The following is a 25,934-nucleotide window of genomic DNA, read 5'->3' on the forward strand; positions in this document are numbered from 1 at the left end:
AACATTTTTGGTTATTTATATAAGTCCGTAAAGCCATCAATTAGTCTCCTGAAAGGTTTAAAAACTTCAAAATTCAATATTTATTTTTGATTTGAAGTTGCCTCCGATTGCCATAGATAAAGGCAATCGATTTCTCAATTTTGCGGTATCTTGGACACAAACCGGAAAGCGGAGAAATGGCTGTGTCCAAATAAGCTGGGTGGGAAAAATATGTTAACAAAAAAAAAGAGATAAACCATTTTAATTAAGGATATCAAAATGGTAAAAACCTATTTATTTAACAAAAAATTGTTAACAATATAAAATCAAAGGATGGTTGTTAACTGTAAGTAGTCCCCGATTAAAATAAAAAGAAACTGTTCAATATTAAAATAAATATAAAACTTTAAATATAAATACCACAAAACAAATTGTCTGAGATAATTCCAAAAATATATAAACACAAACGTCAAACAAAAATCACGCTGATACGCCTTCGTCAGAACGACTCGTGTTCAAGATCTGACAGATTTACGGATCCGAAACTAATCCCTTCCCAAAAGTAAAGAAATATATGCGAAATAAAATACAAAGACTAGACAGAATTTCAATTTGTATCACTTTATTCAACGTTTTACGTTAATATTTTTTTGTTTTTTAAGAATATTTATTTTTACTGTACTTTAGCTGTACTTTTATAGGTGTTCCTTTTTGGGTGTGGGAACTGCTCGCAATTTGAACATTAAACAATTAAATAATTATAAATAATAATAGACGTCACTTGCTAGACATAACATTACGGGTATAAACTTAGGCTTACTATTTAAGGGTGTACGTTTATGTATAGTAGTATATTATAATATAATTTATGTATAGATATATGTACCGCTACATATCATTGCAAAAGCACAGCACTTTAAACACTTAATTGCCAGTATAAATAATGAATGTTCTTGCTGTCGCAAATTATAACAATTTTCAACAGAAAACAAAAAACGACAATTTCTCGGCTTTTATTTAGAAATCATTGAAGTACTGCAAATCTCTTTGGTCTACTGCCTTGGCGGGTTTCCAATCCTTCTCGGGATAATCATCAAAATTTTTAGTATCACCATCGTGATGTACATCGGGTAAAATTGGTGGCTATAATTGAAATAAATTCGGAATATTATTATTTTGATGTGAATATCTTATATAATATTTTTGGCACAAATTACTTATTATTTATGATTGTTTTAATGCAAGGAAAATAGTGAACGACTAATTGCAACCGAAATATATTTTCAGAAAAGTTTAAACATTTCACAAATACATTGTTTCTAGACATATATAAAATATTTCTAAGAAAAAGTTTTGCAAAATATAATACCAAAGTAAAAGTGCATACTAAGTGTGTACCTTTGCCCCCATTTAAAGTTTATTCTTGAAGTCTCTTCAAACTCGCATACGTGATTTGCTAAAAAAAAACGCTGAGAAATGTGTGCAAAATTCAGCACGTTTGTAACAATCATTTCTGACGCATTTAACCCATTGACTCCCTCCTGGGCGGAGGCGTCCATGTGGGCAATTAACACCTTGTTCTTCTGGGGCGAAATGCCCCCTTTTGTTACATTTCACTCGCACTCGGCGCTCGCAATGGGATCAGCTGGGTTGGGCAGAGGGAACCGGCAGATTTATGGCTCTAACACCCACCCAAAATAGCCGAAATAGACGCTGCGGTCATTAACTAAAGGCACAGCTAATTTGGAAAACTGATTTGTTTATTTGCTTTTAATTACGAGAACGTATGAAAATACATTGGCGGACTGACAAAGAACTAGACGAAAACCAAAAAAAGAAATGAGTGACGCAAAAATCTACACAAAGTAATAACCACAATTACTACTAATTAAAAAGGGAAACTTTGAAGACAAAGACCCTTGAACTCACCTTAAGTTTCTTGTTGTAGACGTCATTCCAATTCAAGTGCTTGAACCAGCGATGCCTCTTCACGTCATCGGCGCCATTCTATTAGGGTGAGACGTATTCCGAAATCGGGGGACGAACATAGAATTAAATACAAAATATTAGACATAAATAACGTTTTGCATTTGGCTGGCTCGTGTTGCAAAAACGCGCGACAAATCTATTAAAAAAACGCAAACGCGACGTGGCGAAAACAAAATTTGGGGGGAACAAGAAAAAAGATTTGAAGAAAATGTATTAGACTAACTGACAACGAGCATGTGCAGATCTATTTGCGATGGCCAACAATTAATTTTTGATATATGCGATGCAATTTTTAATGCCAGCAACAAAATCTGGCCATCCAACTGTGACAAGTGTAAACAATTCGCTATAAATATAGGGCCTAATAAGCCGGAAAATGTTAACCGAAAGCTTGCCAAGTATTTTTATGCGAAACTATCTAAGGAAGATAGAGGTGGAAAAAAATAAATAAACTTTGACAGAGCTAATTTTACAAATCATTAAAAAGGAATCTTGATGGATAGAATGGCAGCTGAACAAACTTTATGCTCCAGTATATTTGTTTATTTATCGATTCTCCTGTTAGATCTTTCTATATTTTAATTTTTAAGAATTCAACATCTGATTGGTGATGATTCTCACCTTCATGTTGCCCAGTCGCTTGGTTCTATCATTCACCAGCAGCTTTTTGATCAGGTCTTTGGCAATGGGATCCATATGACGCTCCCACTCGATTTTACCACTCAATATCTTCTCGTAAATGCCGAAGGGCTGCTCATCGTAGAAAGGTGGATATCCCACGAGCATTTCGTAGATGAGAACTCCTACAAATATGAATCTAATCAGTATTTTTCATTATTGATAGATAGAGATTTAAACTCACCCAATGCCCACCAATCCACGGCTTTATTATGACCCTTGGACTGAATTATCTCAGGTGCTATATACTCTGGAGTTCCGCACAATGTCCAAGTGCGATCCCTCAGCTTTTTGGCAAATCCAAAATCTGTTATTTTCAAATGGCCATCCCGATTGATCAGCAGATTCTCGGGCTTCAGATCACGGTAAACAATTTGCAGCGAGTGCAGGTACTCCAAAGCACTGACGATCTCAGCCGCATAGAAGTTAGCTAAAATATAGGTAACTCCTTATGATTCAAATAGAGATATTAGAGGATGACTACTCACAAGTTTGACTAGTGAATTTTCCTGCATTCCGCAGATATGTAAACAGCTCTCCGCCGCAGACATAATCAAAGATCATATACAGATTTGAGTCATCCTTTGTGGACCATTCCCTGAAAGCAAAAAATATCAATAAATTTATAATGTTTTCTCTGTGGAAAATATAATGGATATTTTTTAATAAACAGATAAATTATATAAAAAAATTAAATATTTATATCGTTTCCAAAATTACATTGACCTTTTCATTTGTATTCGTACGTTAAGGCTTACAAAAATTGTGTTTCATTTTCTGTTTATTATTAAGCTGTATATGCAACTTCCAAAAAATTTTCAATTTTTAATAAAAAATATTTATATTTGTTAAGAAAACTATATTTTCCTATCGTTCTACTTACAGACTGATGACAAACGGATGTCGTATCTCGCGCAGTATATTCCGCTCGTTCTTCACGTGTTCAATCTGTTTGAGACGAATGACTTCGGTCATGGCCAAAATCTTCATGGCACAGTACTTCTCCGAAATGCGATCACGACATAAGCACACTCGTCCAAAGGTGCCAGTGCCTAAAAGAAAACAACAACAACAAAAAGAAGAGGTAATGTAGGGTATCGTATTATCGAATGCATCGAAGCCAAAACCGCAAACAACATTCTTGAATATCGGGGCATGCCCCATTAAAGTGTTTGCAAACGATATGGTAAAGGTCTCGTTTTACCTTAAACGTCAGCGGGTAAACAATCTAGGTCGAAATAATAGAACTGAGACATTTTTAAGGAAAGATAGAAAATCTTGGTTTAACACCTTCTCAATTATATTTATCAGAAAAAAAAAAAAAAAAAGGAATTTCAAGAGATATTTTTTAATTTATATCTCCAACTTATCTCTTTGATTAGAAAACAATATATTATATTATATAATAATAGAATAACCAGCTTAAAGATTTTAACTAAAGAAACTGTACTTTGGGAGACTATGTTTCATATTGGGCTGACATTTCCTAAACCTCCATGTATACTATAAAATATTGACATTTTAGAGGAGTCTATTTTCAGTAAAACTTGACATTTCCACCGCAACTGTAGGCAAACATACTTAGGTGGCTGGTGCATAATTACTGTTTTCACTGTCGAGCACGTTTTGAGGTTACAAATGCGAGCTGGCTTACCAGCCAAGTCAGTGCCACTGGTACCAGGTAATACATATGGCCGGCACGGGGTGTTGGCTTACACGCCCAGCCGAGATTTTCTCAACCTTGAGTTTTTAATTGGGCTAACGTCCGACTCTCTGGGCGCTCTTTTTTGGGGCCGGCAAACGAGCGAGTGAGTGACTAACTGGCAGGAAAGGAAACACGGAGCGTGTGAGCCTCTCGGATTTCACATACTATAAACACTTTGGCCAGCAGATACACTTAAGGCCAAGACCAACGGCGGAAAATTTCTTTTCGTTTTTCGTTTCGTTTCGGTTTTGCTGCTTTGTTTTTCATTGCATGCCAAAACAACAAAACGGCTACAAATTGATTTGTCTTATAAATCAAAAGGCGAAACGCAATCATTTCCAATTACACGAGGCAAGGGAGGAGTGAGAAAAATTTTGCTTTCTACAGCTGCTTTTAGTTTTTCAGCACGTTTTGCCGGTGTGTGCCGATGGTTCGGTGCTCTCGATCTGGCCAGCAATAATTAGCCGTGATTTTCAATGTAATAAAGCAAAAGTGAGCAGATTATTGAACTCGGCCACAATCGTTTGCCACGTGCGATATTCCCAGAAAATCAAACAATACTCGGCGAAAAACTGGCCAGAATAGTTGGCTCCGTACAGTGGAGGTCAGAAAAATAAATACAAGCATATAAGATATTTATGGTAGATATTATATGGTATTACTTTTTTTAATTTGATATATGTATATGTATTGCAATTATTTTTATTTATAGTGTGCATTTAAATTTCGTGGGCTATTGTAATTAAACTTTCTATATTACATATTTTTGATATTAAATAAGCTGGTTTTTCGAAACTTAAACCCTATTTTTTTGACCGCAAAATTGCGTGGGTGTTCTTTTGTGTGAAGTGAGTCAAGCATTACACGTGCAAATCAAAATATTAATCCCGACATTGTAATTAATGGATGGTTCTTTTTGCTGTACAGAAATCGGTTTCTTGATTACGTAGTTCGAGTGATTCAGCAAAGCATCGGGATTATATAATTTTGAAGTGGGGATGGAAAAGCTTGAAAACTGAGGCAAAAAGTATGAGAATCGAGTTGATAAATCCCAGAGACGCATCAATGAGCCACTAATACTTTTAGCAAAGTATTCGAATTTTGTGCCTTTAAAAACATTCAAATATTCAGAATTCCAGACTTCCAGAGAAATATTTCAAGAGAAACAAGCAACTTGGCTACCAAAAAAAGATAGGGAATGTTTCAAACATTTTTATATGCTCAAGTGCAAACAAACCCAAACAAGAGGAACACCCAAAATCGAACTTTGAACAAACCTACTAAAATATACAATAACGAATTAAGCCATTATAAATAAACAGCTCATAAAACATGCATTTGAGGAAAATCTTTCCATGTTATAACCATTGCTTAGCAATTGCCATTGCCATGGCATGCAAAATTCAAAATTTAGCGAAACGAGAAATAAATATTGCAAAATGCCAGACGAAATAAATCAAGCAGATATAACTACAGCAATTGATGGATGATTTTATGGTTGAAAATCCAATTCGAGGGCGGAATTGCAGACACCGGCACCCTGCAAGGAATCGGGATTCCAAGGCGTGAAGAAAACAACAAATTGCAGGAAACAATTTGAATTATTTTGGGGGAAAAGTATTGCCCCAACGGAAAGTTCTGGCTGGCAACAAGTTGCATGCCTTACACCGCACATGGCTGCGGTGAAACAATTCCGGCGGCAGCAAATTGGCAACAGGAATTCGGCTTCGGTCTGGAGAAATAAGTTTTTTAAATATTTACATGTTAATATAGGGCAAAATTATACTGAACATATTTCAAAATTTCTAATGGGGAACAAACAAGTGAGAAACAAACAAGTGAAATGTTTTGTTTGAAATGCCAGAATTTTCAGCAGCTAGTAAACCACTTGATTATTTACATTTATTTTAAAAACTTTGCTGCAAAATAAATTGAGAGAAAATTAGGTATTCTACAATAGTTGAGTTTATTATTTAATTATATAAATTTATTTGAAATCATTTTCTTTAACTAAAATCGAGAAAAATATCTTAACTTCTGTAATAGCTTTTTACATGCCAGCTTTAAATATTAAACGCTAATCCCAACTTTGTGATAAATGAAAAATACATAAGCCACTAGTTTATGTCAAGTACAATGACTTCGCATATGTGAAATCCCCAAGTTTCGAAGACTTTTCAATCACGCTTTCGAAATAGAAGCAAACACTTCCCAAGCGATCTCTTAGCATCTCGTAGACGAGCCACTCCACCTCAAGTGGATCGCGTCTAGTGCAAAGGAAAGTGCTTTTACCGATGTTTTAACTGCCACTTCCACTGTCTCACTACCGCCAACTGGAAACTGGCAACTGGCCGCCGGCTGCTCCTAAATGTCTGGCCAAAGTGAAATTGTGACAGCTGCGGAGCAGACAAAACCGAGACTGAAGATTGCACTGCGATATGGTGAACAGGATCAACAAGATCGGTCGAAATGGTCATTCATTTAATAAAAAGGTAAAGGGTTTCCATCAAAAAAATATCAGAACTGTGTTTACATTCAAACTTAATTTAATTTGATTTAATTTAAGGAAATAATGCTGTCATTAAAATAAACATTATTAAAAAGAAAACTAAGGTGGAAACATTTTTAATAAAAATTCTCCACTAAATTTAGTTTTTATCATTGCAACATGATTATTTTTGTTACAACAAGGCAATGATGTACAACCTATCATTCAAATAAAAGTAATTTTTTTCGCATTTGGTAAATTAATAAATATCTATAAAGCCACATTTTGTTGCAGTGGTATTGCGGAGTCTTCAGACGATGCCGCAGACGGTCGAGTCCGCCGATGTCGGCCACAATTAAAGTCTGGCTGAGAGGTGGCCAAACCAGTTGGCGGCTGCAGACGGCAAACGGCTCACAAGTTGCAGAGATGCAACTGCAAAAAGTGCGTGAAAAAAGGCGAAACATATTTTACATAATACGTGAAACTTTCTATTTGACGAAGCGATGCCATAAACTGTCCAGTGAAATTGCCATCCCGTGGATGCAGTCCGTCCATCTGACGGATGGATGCCTTTCATTTACGCTTGGGAATAAAAATCATTGCAGTCGGACGCGTATCTGTTTCTGTTTTTAACAAATTAAAAACTTTCCGAACATCAGAGCATGTAAATGCGAATATAAACTTGGCACCATTTGCAATTCTCGGCAGCTGCCGACCAAGTTAAATAAAGTTAATTGCGTTTTATGCAGTTCGTCGGAGCAAAGATTGTTTAAAGATCCATAAATGAAGGAAAACCGACTGAGAGACACGGAGCTATCGAGGCCAGTTTAAATATAAATCTGAACAGATCTTAAGTTTAAACAATTCCGAATAGGCATTAAAACCGATATTTAAGCTGTTGTAAGAAATAATAAACAAGGAGAATTTAGGTCGCGTAATTGTTGCCTAACTGATCTCATTTTAGCAGTCAGTGAATAATTGTTGATTTTGCAATTTGTACTTTTGAGATAAAAATAGTAAATGTACCTTTTGGGGTAGGTTTTTTGCTAATAAATATTTGCAGGCTTACTCATTTATACCTTGAGGCAGTTATACCAATTAGTAGGTGCTGTTATTCGCAGTTTCTTGATTTATTTCAATATTGATTTATTGAAGGTTATGAACTAGCGACAGTTTACGAATTAAATACAAAATAAAGCAAGTCATTGAAAAATATATAAAAAAAATTTTACATGCGGAAACCAATCGTCAAGCTAAGAAATTATAAGTGACTGCAATTCCTAGAATTCTTTTAAATAAAATGCTTTTAATTGAATTTAAAGTATAGATACATTTCTTGGCGTTTTTGAATATGGTCCACAAAATTAATTCAAGTTGTTCCGTTTCCAGGAAAAATAAGATCAATTCTTTTGAATTGAAATTTTGAAAATCAAAATAAATGGTTCTTTGTTGTTCATTTCAGCTTATCGATGCTCTTCAAATTTTAAAGTACACAAAAAATGATTTCAAGCCTTTATAAAAATGGAATTACCTTACACCTTATCGGTTTATTTCACTTTTTTTTTGCGTATAGCCTTGTATCTTTATTGACGCAATATAGGCATGATGTGCACCACGGAAGTCACCCACTCGCCCACTGAACCACACACCTTGCCCAATCACCTTTCCATGGGCGACATCCCGCCAATAACTTAAGCGATTTACGACACTTACAAAGCAGATGTTTACCATTTACCACACGGCATATTGAAATTGGTCCACCTGTGCCTGCTTGTCGATTTGATTTTCACATTTGTCAAGTTTTCACAGTACAATATTTACAAAACCACAAAGTGGTGGGAGGCGGCGGTGATCGAACATAAATCTGATGTTGAAATGTGGAAAATCATTCGGCGTTCATTTCGGCCTGATGGGTGCAGTTCAATTTGTCTATAATGGCCAGATGCAAAGTGCATTTTTAGGTCACCTTTATTAATAAGAATCAACAGGGGCGAAAATGTGTGCTAATAACGCGGTTTTATGTGCTCTTTTAATGTTTCAAAGAGCAACGCGACATGCGATTTGAATTCAGGGATGGGTCCCCTAAAAACACCAGACCAAATCTTTTCACTCCCCCCAAAAAATTGGTAGATGAGGGGTCTTCGGTTCTCGGCATATTGCCAAATAATATTTTCTATGATATTCGCCTATACGTTGGCTCGATTTTGTTGAAATAAAATTCAGATTTTCGTTCGAGCTTCACAAAGTTTACAAAGATCGGGCGAGGCGAATTCAAATTTTCCATGCGATCGTAAATTTCCCGTTGACTGATTTTGTCTTTTCATGCGGCGAGCACAGACAAAATTATTATTACTTATACAGAAAATATATATAATATTTTTGTTAGGCACTTAGCACACAACAACAAAAATATAGCAGGAGATTTTCCATTTGAACTATGAGTTATACTTTGCAGACGGAACGTCGACACACAACTTGTTGTTCTACACGGAGAACAACCAGGGGGACATGTGTTCGCTATCCGACAGACACGTTTGGCCGCTCGAAATTTGATTGGCTTTTATTATTTAAAAATCAATTTATGCTAAAAGCACACGAGAGACAACCCAAGAACGAAAGGAATCCCCGCCACACACGCCGTCTGACACTCTGCGATTTCAATTCGATTCCGAACCGATTTCAATTGGCAAACGGCAGAAGGCTATTGTGTTTTGGCCAATTTTATGTCCCGACTGAATTCCGTTTCTCAGAATCGTGCGTAAATATTTATATTCGTAAAAAATCCATCAATCAATGGGCAGACTAAAAGGATTGTCTGCTTGCAACTCTTTCTGTTTTTCAATCATTAAGACAAAGAGACATCCCCCACTGGGAAAATTAGTCAAGTTGATATATTTGCTTTGGGAAACAGAAGGTCAGCGCCTCAATTGTCAGAGATTTCCGCATTGCCTCTAATTATTCAAAAAAAAGTGGGCCACCAAAGGAAATTTATAACTTTTTCGCTGCGAATTGATGGGGTTAATGATCCTTTCCGAAAATATCGCCCACTTTAACTATACTTTGTACAATTTTAGAGCGTTTGGGAATTTTTAATGAGCCAATTGATTGCCCGAGAGCACATTTTAAAAATCCAAAGTAATGTCTATCAAGTCGTTTAAGCTTTTCAGTTTTAGTACTTTGAATTATGTGGAAAAGATGTTCTTATATTTTTTTTGGAGGGGAATAATCTTGAAAGAGATTTTAGTACTTTGTAAAATACAAAGAACACTTCAAATAACTTTAAAGAACGAACGTGTTTTTAAACTTCGTATCCTGATAATAAACTTTCTTCCCGGACACTTAAGCGCTGACAAGTAATGGACTTTCACTCAAAGAAAACTCTTGCCCAGACAGGCACAAACTTCAATCCAGTTTCCCGATGCGAACATTTCCTTTTCGAATGGCCACCAGAGTCCATTTCATTCCATTGCGGTGTTAATTGCAACCGAGCTGTTGACTCGACAGGTTTAAGGCCAAAGCTAATGGCATTTTCTGGTTGTTGGTTGTTGATCCATCGAATCACATGCAGCCAGAACGTGCACAAACAAAAACATGTTTTATTTGTTTCCCAAAAGCGCTGTTGTTGTTTTCCGAAATTTGAAAACATTTCTTGGGAAATGTTCTCCCGGGAAAATCCCCGTTTTGTTCTCTTTTTTAAAGCAATCGAAGGAGACCTGAGGTCGCTGGTTAATCAATGGGATTTCGTGCCGGCAACCGAATGAACTATCAATATTTATAGTAAATCTTAGGGGGCATATGTTCAGAGTTCCCAATGTTTTCGTTGCGGTTCGCTGCGGTTTTTCTTCATATTTTCTGGCCATATTGTTTTCAGCATCCACTGGCTTTTCCGCAATTACGGCGATGATGTTCACTTGCCCGTAGCCGCATCTCCTGGCCATCTCAGCCATTATTGTTATTATCGAGGGGGGGAATTGGGATTGGGATTGGGAGAATAGCAGAATAGACCGGCTGATTATCCGTATGCCCTAATAGAAGCGTGACTCACTGGCATTAATTCCCCACAGCCCATTCCCATTCCCATTTCCATTTTCCCATTTTCACATTTTCGCATTTTCATTTTGGGATCCCGTGCGTGTGCATGGCATGATATCCGCTCTGGTTTATTTACTTTTAACGGATTTCTCTCGAAAATCGCACTCAATACCTTTTGGGCAGTGCGATGTTGGCTCTGGAAATTGTTTGAAATCCATGCTACAGATTACTCATACGTCGTGTGGTCTGCTCTAAACTCGTGGATCGTGAATTGTTGAAAGAAAATACGGATAGCAGATCTCGGGGGGGAATTACTCATACCTCGGAAGAGGTGTTGACTGAGGAATTTTAAACAATGGCCGAAAACCGGAAATACTGGAGAACATCCTCCCCTTGACATAGGACAAGATCGATAAGGTAAATAACACATATATTCTGTTAAAAAGCTGAATCTGATATTTATTTCCATGCATTACACCCACAAAAAATTGATGCTTCTTTAATAAAACAAATATACTTCAAATATAATTTGATTAATCAGCTTCCTTTAAGCTTGGTAAAATTTTTAAAGAAAGTTCTTTCTGATTAATCTGTTTCAAAACATGCCTTAGAATTTTTGTTTAAACAAAATGCATTCAAACAAAAAATCTGTGTTGAATAAAATATATTCGGGGAATAAATTATAGTGGGCAGCAAAAAACCATTAACTCCTACAACGATTTAAAAAATATATATTGCTGTAATTAATCTGTTGAAAAAAAGAAAACGTAGAACAATTTAGCAGGTAATTGTTGTACAAAAAGCCATTATTTACTCCCACAATATTTCCGTGACTGTTTGAGTTGGCTCTAGCAGTTTTAGCAGTTTGGAACTGAAACAATCGATGCCTAAATGTTTTCAAATGATTTTGATGGCAAAACGAAAAATTATATTGTTCGCACGTGTAGTAAAGCAAATGTTGTGGTAATAAATCAGGAAAATGCTCTGAACTTGCCCAAGTCTCGGGTAAATATTTATGCCGCAAGGCTTAATGAGTGTTTGAATTGTATACTAAATTTAGTCGGATACTAAAATCGTTTGCTTCGCTCATACCGAAGACGTCAAAATGGGGAACAAATCAAAATATTATGGGCATTAATTGGCCGATCGTCTGAACGAGTATGTAAGACCCATTGATGATCCTAAGCAGAGTCCAAGAATAAATGCCCGTACGTAAGAGACTACACTTTAAATATTGTCTAATGAAATTTTACGCAATCCAGATCGCCGTGGAGCAATGAAAACAATAGCCGCTGCCCGCTGTGCTGCGAAAATCTCATAATATTCATAATACGAGCTCCTAGTCTCTTTGCCTCCCAGCCTCATTCAATTTGCGTAATCAATAATAATTTATTTATGCATAAAACCAATAAAAAGCAATAGAATTGAATAGAAACCAACGCTGAGCTGAAGGAGCTCTCACATGCCGATGTGCTTAAAAATGAGGTAATAAATATTTGAAATTAAATCGTTGAGCGAAATCAAAGAATATCAAACAGAAAGCAGATAAAAAGTAAGACAATGGCATTTGAATCTTTTTTTTCGTTTTTCAGATGAAACAACTGCAGATGAGAACGAATTGATTGAACAGGTGAGAAAACTCTTTTAATTAAAATGAATAATCAAAGTAAAGAAAGATTTCGAATGTGTGCGGGGGTTTGCCAGTTTGCATTTTTTTGACAGGAATAAAAATGTGTTTTCTATTAATATTTTAAGAATTTTTTATACCAGAGAGAAGTATTCAAAAGGTAGGTTGCTGATTATTCCACTGTAGTTAAAAACAAGAAAGGAAGCTAGCTTCGGCAAGCCGAAGCTTATATACCCTTGCAGTCATCAAATATGTCGAACAAAATGCATAAAGGTTTAACAACATCGAAGCTAAGACGATTTTTCTATTCATTTTCCATATTTTCGACTATAGATCATATGGTAGCTATATGATATAGTTGTCCGATTTTTATCAAATTTAATTCGTAATTCAAGAGTCGTAAAAAAACTCTATATTCCAAAAATCATACTTGTCTGATGAAAAACAACGATGTTATTATTTTATTTATAAACAAATCTATATAGTTTTTTTCGATCTTTCCTATGGCAGCTATAAGATATAGTTGTCCGATTTTTATGAAACTTTTTTTTCAATATAAGGGTTGTTAAAAAACTTGATGTTCAAAAAATCAAGCTCGTGGGATAGAAAACAACGATGCTATCAATTTATTTCCATTAATTCTATATATATTTTTCGATCTCTCCTATGGCAGCTATACGATAGAGTTATCCGATTTTGTTCAAATTTAATCCAAAATTCAATAACAGTTAGAAAACGCCATCTTGTAGAATTCAAGTCGATCTGATCAAAAACAACAGAGTGAGAATTTTTTATTTCATTCTCTTGTATTGGAGCTATCCGATATAGTCGGCCGATCCGGCCCGTTCCGACTTATATACTGCGTGCAACAACTACACAACTTTTGGGAAAGTTTCAGCACGATAGCTTTAAAACTGAGAGACTAGTTTGCGCGGAAACGGACAGACGGACAGACGGACAGACGGACAGACGGACAGACGGACAGACGTACAGACGGATTTCGATTCTGCTCGTAATGCTGATCAAGAATATATATACTTTATGGGGTCTGAGGTGTCTCCTTCACTGCGTTGCAAACTTCTGACTGAAATTATAATACCCTTTTGCTCTGCAAGGGTATAAAAAAGCTAATTTATTAAAATATCAACAAATATTTTCTATTTATACTGTTGTTACCATACATATTTCTAATTTTATGGAATAAATGTAGGTGTCTTTATAAACTTGATTATAAAATTGGTTATCAGAAGTATGTTAGCGGATCTTTAGTAGACTAAGTTCAATCTATTTTATGTTTAATTCTGCAAGTGAACACAGAAAGTACAAAACTTTTGCTCGAACTATAAACCAACAAATTTTATTCACCAGAGCTAGTTCTTCGATTCGAAAAATAACACCCATAAATCCCGGAATGACCTCAGCAAGCCTTGACTTGCAACCCGACCTAGAAACGAGTGTGTTTTGATAGCATCCGTCGAAACATTTTCCCCTGGAAAACCAACAAACAGGCGAAAATCGATCGGATGGTGAACTATGTTCGTTCGCGCGACAAGTTGAAGGTTAAACGGCGCGGGACCTTAACATCAATCATACGCCCCGTGGGATTGTAAGTAAACAGCTTCATCGGGGGGACTTACCCACTGTCTTGATTATCTGGTAGTCGTCCAAGTGGTATTTGCGCACTCCCTTCGCGGTCTGGACACTGCTGCTCTCCTCGGAATCGTCGTCGTCCTCCTCGTCGTCCGTTTCATTGCCATCGTCCTCCTCGATGCTCTCGCTGGAATCGTGGGTGGCATCATCGGCATCCCGTCCGCTGCCGCCCACCTCTTCGTCATCGTCGTCGTCCTCGTCGTCCTCCTCCTCCAAATCATTGTCATGGTCAGCGGAACTGGCGGAGGAGGTGGTGGTGGTGGTGGCGGTGCTGCTGCTCCTCCTATTTGTAGCCGGATCCGGCATTTGCTGACTTGGCTCCGGATCCTCCTCGCTGTAATCGGACTCCAGCGGATCGGATGACTCACTGGAGGCCACGTTGCTGCTGCTCCGGCCATTCGAGCGGCCCAATTTGAATGTGAATGTTGTCTCTGTGTTGTTGCTGCTGCTGTCATTTGTTGTTGTTGCTGCTGCTGTTGCTGTTGTTGTTGTACTGTTGCCACTGTTTGATGGAATTTTCTTCTTGTAGGATGACGTCATGTTGCCGCTTCCGCTTCCGGTTGTCAATTTTGATGTGGATCCTGTGGTGCCGGATGTCAAAGGCGTGCAGAAGCGGGCACAAGTCGCCGTGGACATCTCTCTCGGTCCCTCAAATGTCCTTGCCGGAGTTCCTGTCGCTCCTGTTCCTCCTGTCAATGCTTCGCCTGCAATCGAATGGAAATGAGTTGTCTGGTTATATTTGAATAACAAAGCAAATAGTCAAGCGAAATTGATTGAATAGTGAACGGAAAAAATATGAAATGGATTTCACTGGCTATAATTACAAAACGATGACGTTTTTAGTTGGTAAACCAATTTCCAAAAAATATTTTAATATTTTAGATATAAGGTGGGTAAAATCAAATTTTGTAACCTAAATAAATAGACAATGTTAGCTAACTTTGATCTTAATGAATGCAATTAACCAAATGTTCTCTCCGCATTTAGAATATAAAAAAAATTTAATTTTTATTAAACAATAAAAACTTAAATGCATACTAAAACTAAACCTCGAAATAGTTCTGACACCAAAACATTTAAGGAAGAGAACTGTAATAATAATAGTGTCTGGCATAAACTTGCATTATTTTCCGTTTACTTCCTACTCCCCAAGTTCAGTTCACATGTCCATTAAAAAAAATCGCAGTGCTCTTAGCTAAATGCCGCCTCTATTGTTCTTTCAAATTGCCTTGGGTGTATTTATACGCCGAGTCCCACAAAAAATCCAGTCCGATCCAATCCCATTGCCAGACCATGGTCGTTTAATTAACCAGCCGAGGATAGTGATGATGATGCCTTTGTTTTTAGGCCATTCTACTGTCCATAAATTGAAAGTGAAATGCAATGGCCGCCGGTCAGTTTGTAGTGTGTGTGTATATGTACTATATATTCATCGAGCAACAAGTGTGTGTCGCAGGTTTTTTCAACGAAGAGACAGACAAAAGGGCATTATAAGCTGTCAGCCTAGGAAAATTGAGTTCGCATGCCAAAGGGTTTTCCACCGGCGACGCAAACACAAAGGAGTCGCGGCTGCAGTCCGGTTAATATCACATACTAATATTATTAATAACAATAACTGCAGTCTTGATTCAATTTGATGCCTGCCTGACTGCCTGGCTGCCTGCCTGCCAACAAAAGGAAAGCCCAGAGTCCCCAGACACAAAGGCAATTTCTTGAGGTCCGCCTTAATGCACAAATGCATTTAACTCAAGAAATAATAAAGACGATAGAGAGTCATTGAGGTCGGTCCACCCGAAATGCAAAATCGAGATGGATGGATGGATGGTCGGATGGTTGGATGGTCGGATGGATGGATGTGACTATAAAATCAATACCCATCTATATGGCGAGCATATTCTTGGCTGGCCTGAGTGGCTTTTATTGTTTAAGCGGGTGCAGGGGCAATCTAGGCCAGAGCATTCAATTGATTCGAGGATGGTGCAAAAAACCCAACCAAAATGTGTTCTCGTGGGCAGCGATTGATGCGCATCATTAACTGCAGCTTATGCCGTTCGAAGGCCAAGTAGATGACAATAGATAAGTCAGGCATGTCATTCGGTTCAGAAAAATCGAAAGGGTTTACTGCGAAATTTGGCAGAAGCGAATATTTCAAAATGAACAAATATTCAGCACAAAAATAAGTACAGAAGAAAGCGAAATAAAATCTTACTCTGTGATTTTTCATTGTTACAAAAATGTTATACAAATTTAAAGAGAGTTCCTAATAATAATTAAAATACATTCTACTAAAAACATAAGAAAACCCCAATGGACTAACAAACCTGTTAGACTTTTCCTCGAATTCAGGCGACTCGTAATTTTAATTAAAGCTCTTCCCCTTCTATTTGTACACTTGGAATCATCATCTCAATTAATTTCGCAGTCGATTGCCAGTCGATCTTAACCACGTAACCAATTTCCCATCCCTTAATGCAATCGACACGCTCTAGTAGCAAAGGTAACCCCTGATAGACATGGGTTTACGTAAATAAATCTAACTACGCCTCAAGAGAAATGAGTTGTACGTATATGCATATCTATATTGCTTTGTTATAGTAAACCTTGTCGTAGTAGAACGTTTTGATATTTACGAAAAATACCAACCAACGTTTTCTTGGAATATTTGCTTGAGCTTTCGTTTTGTTTTGTTTTGTTTTTTTTTTTTTTATTATTATTACACACACATTAATTTTATGAAAGGCTGTCACTCAAGATTATTTACGTACGCGTTCAAAAATTATTGCACTTTTTCGGTAGGAAAATATGAAAATGAAACGCCAACGCATTGAAAGTGCGGAAATATAAATTAAAGTTGTCTAAGGCAAAGTGCATGGATTGTTTTGAGAATAATTTCTCAAAAATTATTGTAGACAATCACTCGGGCTGTAAATTAGCCAAGAAGCAAGCAGCAAGAACCAAGAAACACAAACAACCGATCTCGATCTCGATCTCGATCGGCGGGTCCTATATGAGAATATATCCACTCACACTCTGAAGAGCCGCCCCATTCACCTTGGCGGCTGCCAAATTTGAAAATGGAAATGGAAATTGGGGTCGTCGCTGCCAACCAGCCAGCCAAATGTTAAATTGTTGCCTAATCTTCCGGTGGCCAGCACTCTTTTTCTGCTCGCGTTGCCGCTTCCACTTTTCGTGAATGGAAAACGCAATAAAAAGTATATACTATATACACAAAAGTTAAGCACAAGAATTAGTGCCAACGAGATAAGGTGGAAAGATCAGGTGAATGAAGCGGAAGATTGCGAAAGATCAGGGTTATCAAGTTCTTTTGAAGCATAAAATATATTTTCAAATTCTGGTTAGGGAGAGTGATCCTTCTGGTATTTAAGAATTCATACAAAACATAATAAATCTTAACAAAATATTCACAAGAATTTCTGGGAACTCATTTAATAATATTTTATGAAGATCTCTTCCTGTTTGTTAAATTCCTAAAATATTTCACTATTTTAGTATTACAACACATTAAAAATTCCCCTAAATATATTTATTTATATTTACTTATTTCCCCAATCTTAATTATTGCAAAAAGTCCTATAAATTATATGGGAGCATCTTCTTGTTCGAGCAGATTTTCCGTGAAAAATTATGAAACTCATCCCATGAGTGTTGGCTCACCTCGCCTAAAGGCACTTTGATTTATTCAAAATATTAGCAAGTATGTCAAAAGAAGACATTGCTTAATTTTGAGACTGCAAGCCAATTGACCTCTGATTCGGGAAATCAAATTAACGTGCAATGTCTGCAACATTTATTAATTCGTTGGGTTACCCAGGGCATAAATTATGTTATTAATTAATAAAAAGCAACGTGAGGCGATTTGTTTAAAAATATATGCGCTGGTATAAAAAGCAAGCGTCTCATATTTATATCATCGTCATCGGTTTATTTTCGAAATTTCCAAACAGTGGAAAGAATTTGATGTAGGCGTTGGGCATTATTAATATTTTCCGTACGCCAGGATATGTAATTATCTGAATAAGTGCAAACGCTCGAATAAATAACAAGAGGGTGTTGCAAAAACGAAAATTCATTGCCCATTTTCGGTTGACAAAATAAAGATTTGCACCCCATCCCCTCGGCATTTTTGGTAATAAAGCCCAAATGGCAATAATCGTCAAAAATAATGCCGGCTAAATGTAATCATAACGTAAATACATATAACAGCCAGCGACACGCTTTGTTTCTTCCTCGGTTTTAGTACGAGAATATTTTCTGAGGGGTTCCTCGAACTCGCAAAAGGGCCAAACAGATTTATGGTCTTGGATTTGTTTTTATAGAGCAAGTGTTTCCGTTGTCCTTGTGCTAGTTCCTCACTCACTCACTGAATTCGGCTATGAAAATATATGAAACTTTTATGCGTATGGGGAAGTTGGGGAATTGATTTCGAAAGTCCTTGGCTGAGTTTGCTGAGAGTTATTGAAGCGAGTCATGAAGAAGGGCTATTTAAATGGGGTCAACTACATGGAAATTATGATAAAATTTGGAAAATGGGGGAAAGGAAACTGAGCAACTTGTTGTTACACAAAAACTAATTATATTTTGATTATTTTACATATTATGAATATGTCGGAAAGGCATCTAAAGTATCTTCATAATCTCCACTTTAATTTTCCCCCATCTGATCGAAAGTTAATCACTACATTAGCAAGATCTCGGAAATCTCTTTCTTACAAAGCGAGAAGAAACCACATTAACCACCGACACTCTTTTTGTATCTTTTCCTCTCCAAATATTAAGATTTACCTCTCTATGTGAAGTGTAATTAGCTAATTGCACTAATTAAATCGGATCGCCTAATTATAGTACTCAAAGCTTAATCATCAAAACGAATTTATCTCCACTTTTTGTTTCTATTTTGGAAAGCAAACATTTATGATTTGTTGCTGGCTGCTGTTGGCTGCTGGCTGTTGGCTGTTGGCTTTTAGCTGCTGGCTGCTGCTTTTTACACTATTAACGATTACTCACCAAACTAAATTTTAAGAGCCAAAGTTGCCGGCCGTTTGCCGCTGCTGTTTTGGTTTTCCTTAACGATCGCGCCGCCGATCTATTTATTGTTGTTGTTCTGGTTGCGATTGTCTGGTTTCTGAGTTCTGAATTTTTTGCTGGAGCAAAATTTGAACGCTTGCGAAATTGTTAAAAATAAATATGTTACTTTAAGAGCGCACGATTTTCCACGACTTTTGCCGTCGATTTTCCTTTGCTTTTGGCCAGCAAGAAGAAAAAAAAAACGCGAAAAACCGCCGAAGCCGACACAGAAACAGAAATAAACTCAACACTCAGCGTTTCTCGGGGAGCTATAGGTATATAGGTAGTATCTGGGGGGTATTATAGGTATTATAGGTACCAGATCGACTGGACACACCGACCGCGCTTTGCTTTATTTGTGTCACTTTTTTGGTGGGTTTTTCTTACGTTGTTTGCCTCTTTTTCTTGTTGTTTTTTTTTTTTTGTTTTTTTGGTTGAAAAAAGTGCCGCTTTGTTTTGTTTATACGCTGGGATCGTGAGATTCAAGAGATCTAGAATTTCCGGTTTTTGCAGAGCAGCTTGCAGTTTTTCTTAGCTTTTTGTGGGTCTCCGCTTAGCGAGCACAATGCAAACTACTTCGTCTAACCGCAATTAATCAAATCTAACGTTCGGGCAATTTGAATTTTTTTTTTCGTTTCTTGTTAGTCTGAAGAACCTCTAGACCAATGCCGAGTTTTCCAATTTTCTTTGGCTGATTTTGTTTGTTCTCTGGTGGTTTTCCTGGGTTGACCAGCCGCTTCCACGTTTTGCACGAAACTGAAACGTAAAATCTGCGAATCGCTTGCCACAGCTCTCGACGTCGCAGTTGCCGTCGCCGTCGACGTCGCAGTCGTCGTTGTTCGGAAAAGGGGGCGGCGCCGTCGGGAGGGGGCGTGGCAGCGGGGAAACGGCCAACGATGATGACGACGGCGATGATGATGTTGGCCAAGAGGAGATGGCTTTGGGATGCTCGGATGTGGCTGTGTTTGCGTTTGCTCTCCATGTGTGCGGCTGTTTGATTTTGGCCAAGTGCCTCGAGTGTTGTTCCATTTGAGGGCCTAAACGGTTTGGCGGCAACAGGATCATCGCCGCAGGATGGCGCAGCGACTGTAATCAGCGACAGCGATAAGGCGGCCGGAATATTGTGTTTGGCTAATTGACAACAACGCCACGGAACACAAAGTCTTTATACAGATAATATTTCATGTTAAACACACGAACAAAAATTTCTACTGTCCATCTTATAACTTAAATCTTCATAAATTTAAATTTAACTACCATTAGGTATTTAAATAGGCTTTAAATAATAAGTTTAATGATTCTTATCTTAGAAAATACTTCAAACCCAAGAACTACAGTGATAAGATGGTCATTTAAATCTTTACTATAATAAACTGTGAAAACTTGTAATCTTTTTTCCGAGGAAAGAAACTCATATAAAGCATATTAAAAGGATTATCTCCGATTTTAATTGCGCAGAACAATATTATAGAAGTATATTTTTTTTATTATAATAAGTTCATTCGGTCAAACTATTTTATCCATGATAATTACATTTTTTTTTATCCATTTGACGTTAATGATATGTTACATTATACCTATACATTTTAGACACCATATTCGTTCCTCCAATTTTTACCTGAATTTTACTAACGAATTTTCCATAAGAGATTTGTTTGTATTAAGCAGGCATTTTTCTCGGCAATAAAACTGAAAATGTTCAGTAGGGGTTTTCCCTCAGTGTTGGGTTTTCATGAGCAGACGTTTTGTCAGCGAGAAAAGAAAAACCAAGAAATACATATTTATATATTGTTACCTGCAGAACATCAAAAATAATATGTCTTGTATAAAAAAGCCTTTTCTTTTAATAAATCATTTCTTTTTCAACTGTATTTAAAGAAGTCCCATTTTTCTAAAGTTCTAGTTGCTATTAGAAAACATTTATACTAAACTAATATTACAATATGTGCTTTAAAAAATTACAAAAAATGTATATATTTTATTTGGTTAAAGCTTTTAGTTTCCAAAACTAATAATGAGCAGTCCTGAATCGGAATCGCCAAATGTTGGCAAGAAACCAATTCGAATGAAGAGGTTTATGTGCGATTTTATAGAGGTGGGTGTTTTCCCTCAGTGTTTGTTTGTTTTCAGTAGACTTTGCGGCAGCGGCGTTAGCGAAACAAAAAAATCTGGGGAATATGTTTTGTGTATTTACGAGCCCTCTGCCAGTGTAAGCAAACAGGGAAAGCGCCTCTTTAACCCTTATGTTAGTAACCGGGTACCCGGGTACCCCCCGCGGTATATCTGTGTGAAAAGCTTAAAGCAAGTTCGATATTTCATGTTAAGCTCTTAAATCGTCGTTTTTTAACTTAAAAGGAAGCTAGTTGCGAGTTCATTTAATTTATATATATTTTTTTTATTATATTTTTTTATGCTTAAACTTCAGCCATCGCCTCATTAGTAACCGGGTACCCGGGTACCCACAGTGGAAAGCATAGGAAATAAAGTGAATAAAATTTTTATAAATGCATGCAATATAATTAATTACATTGAACACACTGGACACGATTTACTGAATGTTCGTCACATACAGGTTGGCGACAATTGGCACAAAACTTGCGTGTCTTTCGCCGTCTTCTTATTGGAAAAGCATTGCAGACATAGCAAGATCCTATAACCATTTTTCTTCCGGTTTTATCTTTTGGAATCTCTGGACCAGGATTTACCACGACTGTTTCTGTCAATGCATGGCCAAAAATACTTTGAATGGCAATCTTTGTTGAAAAGTGACGCATAATTTGTGGATTCGCGGTACGATTTTCAATCATCGGCAATGCTAGTTCCTCACTTAGCTTACGCATAAATTGACGACGTTCTGTCGTTTTTTTTTATCATTTTATTATTTTTTTAGAATAAATTATATATGTCGCAAGTGAAGAAATGTCTAACATATTGAAAAACATTGCCATTGGCCATCTCGAGGATCGTCGTTGACTGGTGTATCTCCGCACCATTTGGTCCATTGTGTCGACTCCAGTTTTATATTTATTATAGAAATTTATTATTTCTGGTTTCTTTTTAGCGTCATCACTATTTTTTTTTTCCTTATATTGTCACTTACTATTAATATTTTAAGAAAAAAATATTTTGGAAAAATTTTTTTAATAAAATAAACAAAATTTTTGATATTCAGAATTATGGGTACCCGGGTACCCGGTTGCTAAAAGACGTCGGTAAAGTTGGTTACTAACATAAGGGTTAACGCTTTTCGGGTGTTGCGTTTGCATGTTTATGTATGTTGATTTTGTTGGCAGTTGTAATAAAGGCCAACAAGGTCAGGTGCAAACGAATACGAGTGACGCCTGCGTGCCAGAGTCGCATTTCAGGTGGGCCGCACAATTGCCGTGTGCATTTCAATTTGATGTTATAATTAAGCGTCGGCAGGCACGAGATGTCAGCATGGTTGTGTGTTAATTTGTGTGTTTTATTTTTGTGTATTTTTCTTGCCACTGCGGCTGCTGCAAGTCCTGTTGTCAAGGGCAAGGACATTGGGCACTCACCTCCTCCTCGAGTGGGCGAAGCAGGCGTGGCAAGTCCCGTCCGCAGACCGGAAGCCTTGTCATGGTCGCGCCAGTCTGACAGGTATAATTATTTAAATTTCTTCCGTTCTTTAATATTAATTTCCAACATGCAACTTACTTTGCCACCAGCTGGGAAGGAAGAATTGGATACCTAATTTGGCTAAAACGCACTTGCTTATATCGGTAAGTACTACAATGTTATTTAAAATTTTCCAAATTCCCATGGAACACAATTATTTTTTTTTCCGAACACTTTTGAATTTTCCCTCCTAATAGTTCGACAACTTTGTTTCAGGTGCTGCCAGACTACTGGCATTTAAGTGTGTAACAGATGGCGCCACTATAGGACACCAAATTTTTTTAAATTATTGTTGATTATCCATTGATTTTCAGTTAAGTAACAGGTGAACACCATCCTAATAATTATAATTCCGTTCTTAATATTTATTTAACTCATCATTTAACATATAGTTCCTGAGCCGGGTGGTATATTTTTATAGTCTTACACCGGTCACACTGCTAGAAGAATCTTAGGATAGTTTATTATTATGTGCTCACAACAAATATATCATCTCCCCTGAAACGGACAATAGAACAAACAAAATGCAGTTTTCCTGGATGAAGGTGGCCATATACCTCTTGACTTTCCTCACATACGCCTATTCCGGCTACGGATCCAGCACAATAGTTCATGTGAGATAGTTCTTTGCGAATCTGTAACCGATTGATATCTGTATCCCTGTATCTTCTCTCCCCGGATTTTAGCTAAGGGATGCCATTATTGCGGCGGAAGCAATATTCGGTGACGTGTTCAAGAACCTGATTGTTCTGGTGCGCAAATTTCGTACGGTTCATGAGGTTTTCGATGCGGCAGTGGACGAGAACTGCGTTTACCAATGCCCCGCTCCGGATATCGGTGGACCAGGTGTGTGACGCAAATCGAATTATGTAAATTGCCCGGCAACCGTGTGTACATTTTCTTATCTTTTACAGCCCCTCGAGCGGTGCAGAATAAGTTCTATACCCCCACGGCGGATGGCTGTGGATCCTTGGGTTTAAGGATCAGTACAGACTATCTGCCGGCCAAGGAAATGGAGACCTGTTGCAATGACCACGATATCTGCTACGACACCTGCAATAGCGACAAGGAGTTGTGTGACCTGGATTTCAAGCGCTGTCTCTACAAACACTGTGATAGCTACGAAAAGTCCATTGCCAGCGATCTTATGATAAAGGGATGCAAGGCGGCTGCCAAAATGCTATTCACGGGCACTCTGACCCTGGGATGTCGTTCGTTTTTGGACTCCCAGCAGAGATCCTGCTACTGTGCTCCGCCGAGGACATCCTCCTCCTACAATGGCAACAAACAGGGGAACAGCCGGGAGCGACAACAGCGCCAAAAGTACGGCTGGAAGGATCGGAACGAGATATAGTACAGGATCACTTATTTTGAGGGTGCGGGGCACAAGGGGTATCTGAATAAGTGCGCGTTAAATGTTGTCGTTATCCTGTGTTGTGTTAGTTTATGAAAGGCTGTCCATATCCTCTGGATTGTCCTTTGACGAATTTCATAATTGTATACCAAATAGTGGCATGCAAACGGTCCAGACTGTTAAATACATTGATATTTTTACCTATAATATATATACTATTATATATCTATTTTTTGTCTTTTGGAGGAAAATGTTAAAACTGACGTGGTTCTTAGTTATTGATTATGCAAAACTTATTTTCTGGAAAACAGGGCCGGCGGAAGGTGTATACCGGGTGTTGAGCACTCCACACGCCAAATCTTAGCGGGTGTGGAATTCAACACCCCAAAATGCTTGACTTGTAGAAAAAAATTTATTTACATCCATTATTATCAGTTGAATGTATGATTCAAAACTGTTTCTCCGAAGAAAAACGAAGAGAAATCCCGCCTTTACCACGGCCCAATTAAATCAGTTTCTATTTAAATAGATAGATAGTAACTCTCCCAAATACTTCCCAAGTTAAGCATTTTCCAACTTAATGTAACAACTACTTAAATAATTATGAGATTATCATAAATAAATCTTTTCAGATTGGTACTTACTCAGTTAGCTCCTTGATCTGCACTGCAATCTTTCGTCTTCTTGAAGTAAGATAATCACCGGAACCACTTTATTCGCAACATTAACACTTAACACTTTACCCTGAAATTAAATAAGAAAAAAAAATAATAATAAATAATTTGTTACAAATAATAATAGTTAGAATTATTTTGTTAGTAAAAAAAGGTATTTACCTCTTTGGGTTATTGATTCACTGCATCTTGAAGTACACTCCAAGTAGAAAGGTATAGTCATCACCTGTAATGAAAAGAAGCATTCCAAAAAATTAGTTAAATTATTTTATACAAATCGGTTGTTTAACAAATACATAATCCAATGAGGTGATGCACTGCATCCTGGAGTGGAGTTCAATAGAAGATCACGCCATTCATAATTGATCCTGCAGCCTGTTGTCCAGTCCATTTATGTGGTGTCAGCATACTATATATTTCCGGTAACCGCGTTCTTACAACTATTACTATATATAAACTATATATATTTATATTATATGTCCCTACTTTTTTACAATTATATATTTATATTATATGTCCCTACTTGTTTACAATTATTAATTGTGTTTGATTTTCATGTACTTCAAGTTCAATATTTGATAAAATTTACCTTTCAAATTTCTTTCATGTTCTTGAAAACTTTCAGATCTTTATCTGTTTCTTTTAGTTTCTTTGTCAAAATATTTATGATTTTTTAAAATATATAACTTAATTATTTATTGTCTAAAGGATGTACTCACTGCGTAATAACTTTGGTGCAGTGCATCCTGATGTCGAACTTCAAGTTACAAGTTGGATGGTGTCACCAATTATTTTCTGCAATCAGCCAAATACACAACCAAAAACCTGAAAAAAAAATATAAAAAAAAATTGAATTAATTAACTGCTTTTTTTTACAAAAGCCACGTCATCACATAATTAAAAAAAACTGCAACTCACCTTTTCAGGTTTGGATGCCCTGCATCCTGGAGTCCACTACATGCAGGAAGGGATCGGGCACCTTTAAGTTCATGCCAAGTCAGGTCATGATGCAGTGCATCCTAGGAGGAGTCGAC

General features: G+C 37.1%; 2 protein-coding genes across 4 annotated transcripts; one reads left to right on the forward strand and one right to left on the reverse strand.

The window, feature by feature from the left end:
• Positions 1-811: 811 nt before the first annotated feature.
• On the reverse strand, positions 812-24,888 carry LOC108096381 (cAMP-dependent protein kinase catalytic subunit 3). Of its 3 annotated transcripts, XM_017197936.2 has the most exons (9): positions 22,912-23,072; positions 22,773-22,847; positions 14,136-14,852; positions 3,530-3,698; positions 3,135-3,244; positions 2,831-3,076; positions 2,590-2,771; positions 1,909-1,986; positions 812-1,122 (listed from the first exon to the last, which is right to left on the reverse strand). In XM_017197936.2, exons 1-9 carry the CDS (start codon positions 23,015-23,017, stop codon positions 997-999), a joined length of 1,809 nt encoding a protein of 602 aa, XP_017053425.1. In that variant the 5' UTR covers positions 23,018-23,072; the 3' UTR covers positions 812-996. The 3 variants fall into 3 exon arrangements, with proteins under 3 accessions (XP_017053425.1, XP_017053427.1, XP_017053426.1); XM_017197938.2 differs by lacking the exons at positions 22,773-22,847; positions 22,912-23,072 and adding an exon at positions 24,871-24,888; XM_017197937.2 differs by lacking the exons at positions 22,773-22,847; positions 22,912-23,072 and adding an exon at positions 19,174-19,968.
• Positions 23,297-24,455, forward strand: LOC108096382 (group XIIA secretory phospholipase A2). Its single transcript, XM_017197939.2, has 3 exons — positions 23,297-23,486; positions 23,559-23,718; positions 23,787-24,455. The coding sequence occupies exons 1-3, from the start codon at positions 23,397-23,399 to the stop codon at positions 24,224-24,226; spliced, it is 690 nt and encodes a 229-aa protein (XP_017053428.1). The 5' UTR covers positions 23,297-23,396; the 3' UTR covers positions 24,227-24,455.
• Positions 24,889-25,934: the final 1,046 nt, after the last annotated feature.

The sequence above is a fragment of the Drosophila ficusphila genome, unplaced genomic scaffold, assembly GCF_018152265.1.
Source record: "Drosophila ficusphila isolate 14025-0441.05 unplaced genomic scaffold, ASM1815226v1 contig_106, whole genome shotgun sequence".
NCBI lineage: Eukaryota > Metazoa > Arthropoda > Insecta > Diptera > Drosophilidae > Drosophila > Drosophila ficusphila.

Excerpts from the sequence above, each read along its gene's own strand:
- LOC108096382 (XM_017197939.2), top strand. The coding sequence starts at position 23,397 with ATGCAGTTTTCCTGGATGAAGGTGGCCATATACCTCTTGACTTTCCTC. Across the intron at positions 23,487-23,558 it reads GATCCAGCACAATAGTTCAT|CTAAGGGATGCCATTATTGC; the intron begins GTGAGATAGTTC and ends CCCGGATTTTAG. Across the intron at positions 23,719-23,786 it reads TCCGGATATCGGTGGACCAG|CCCCTCGAGCGGTGCAGAAT; the intron begins GTGTGTGACGCA and ends TATCTTTTACAG.
- LOC108096381 (XM_017197936.2), bottom strand. The coding sequence starts at position 23,017 with ATGGGAATTTGGAAAATTTTAAATAACATTGTAGTACTTACCGATATA. Across the intron at positions 14,853-22,772 it reads TTCGCCCACTCGAGGAGGAG|GCGAAGCATTGACAGGAGGA; the intron begins GTGAGTGCCCAA and ends ATTCGATTGCAG. Across the intron at positions 3,077-3,134 it reads AAAATTCACTAGTCAAACTT|CTAACTTCTATGCGGCTGAG; the intron begins GTGAGTAGTCAT and ends CCTATATTTTAG.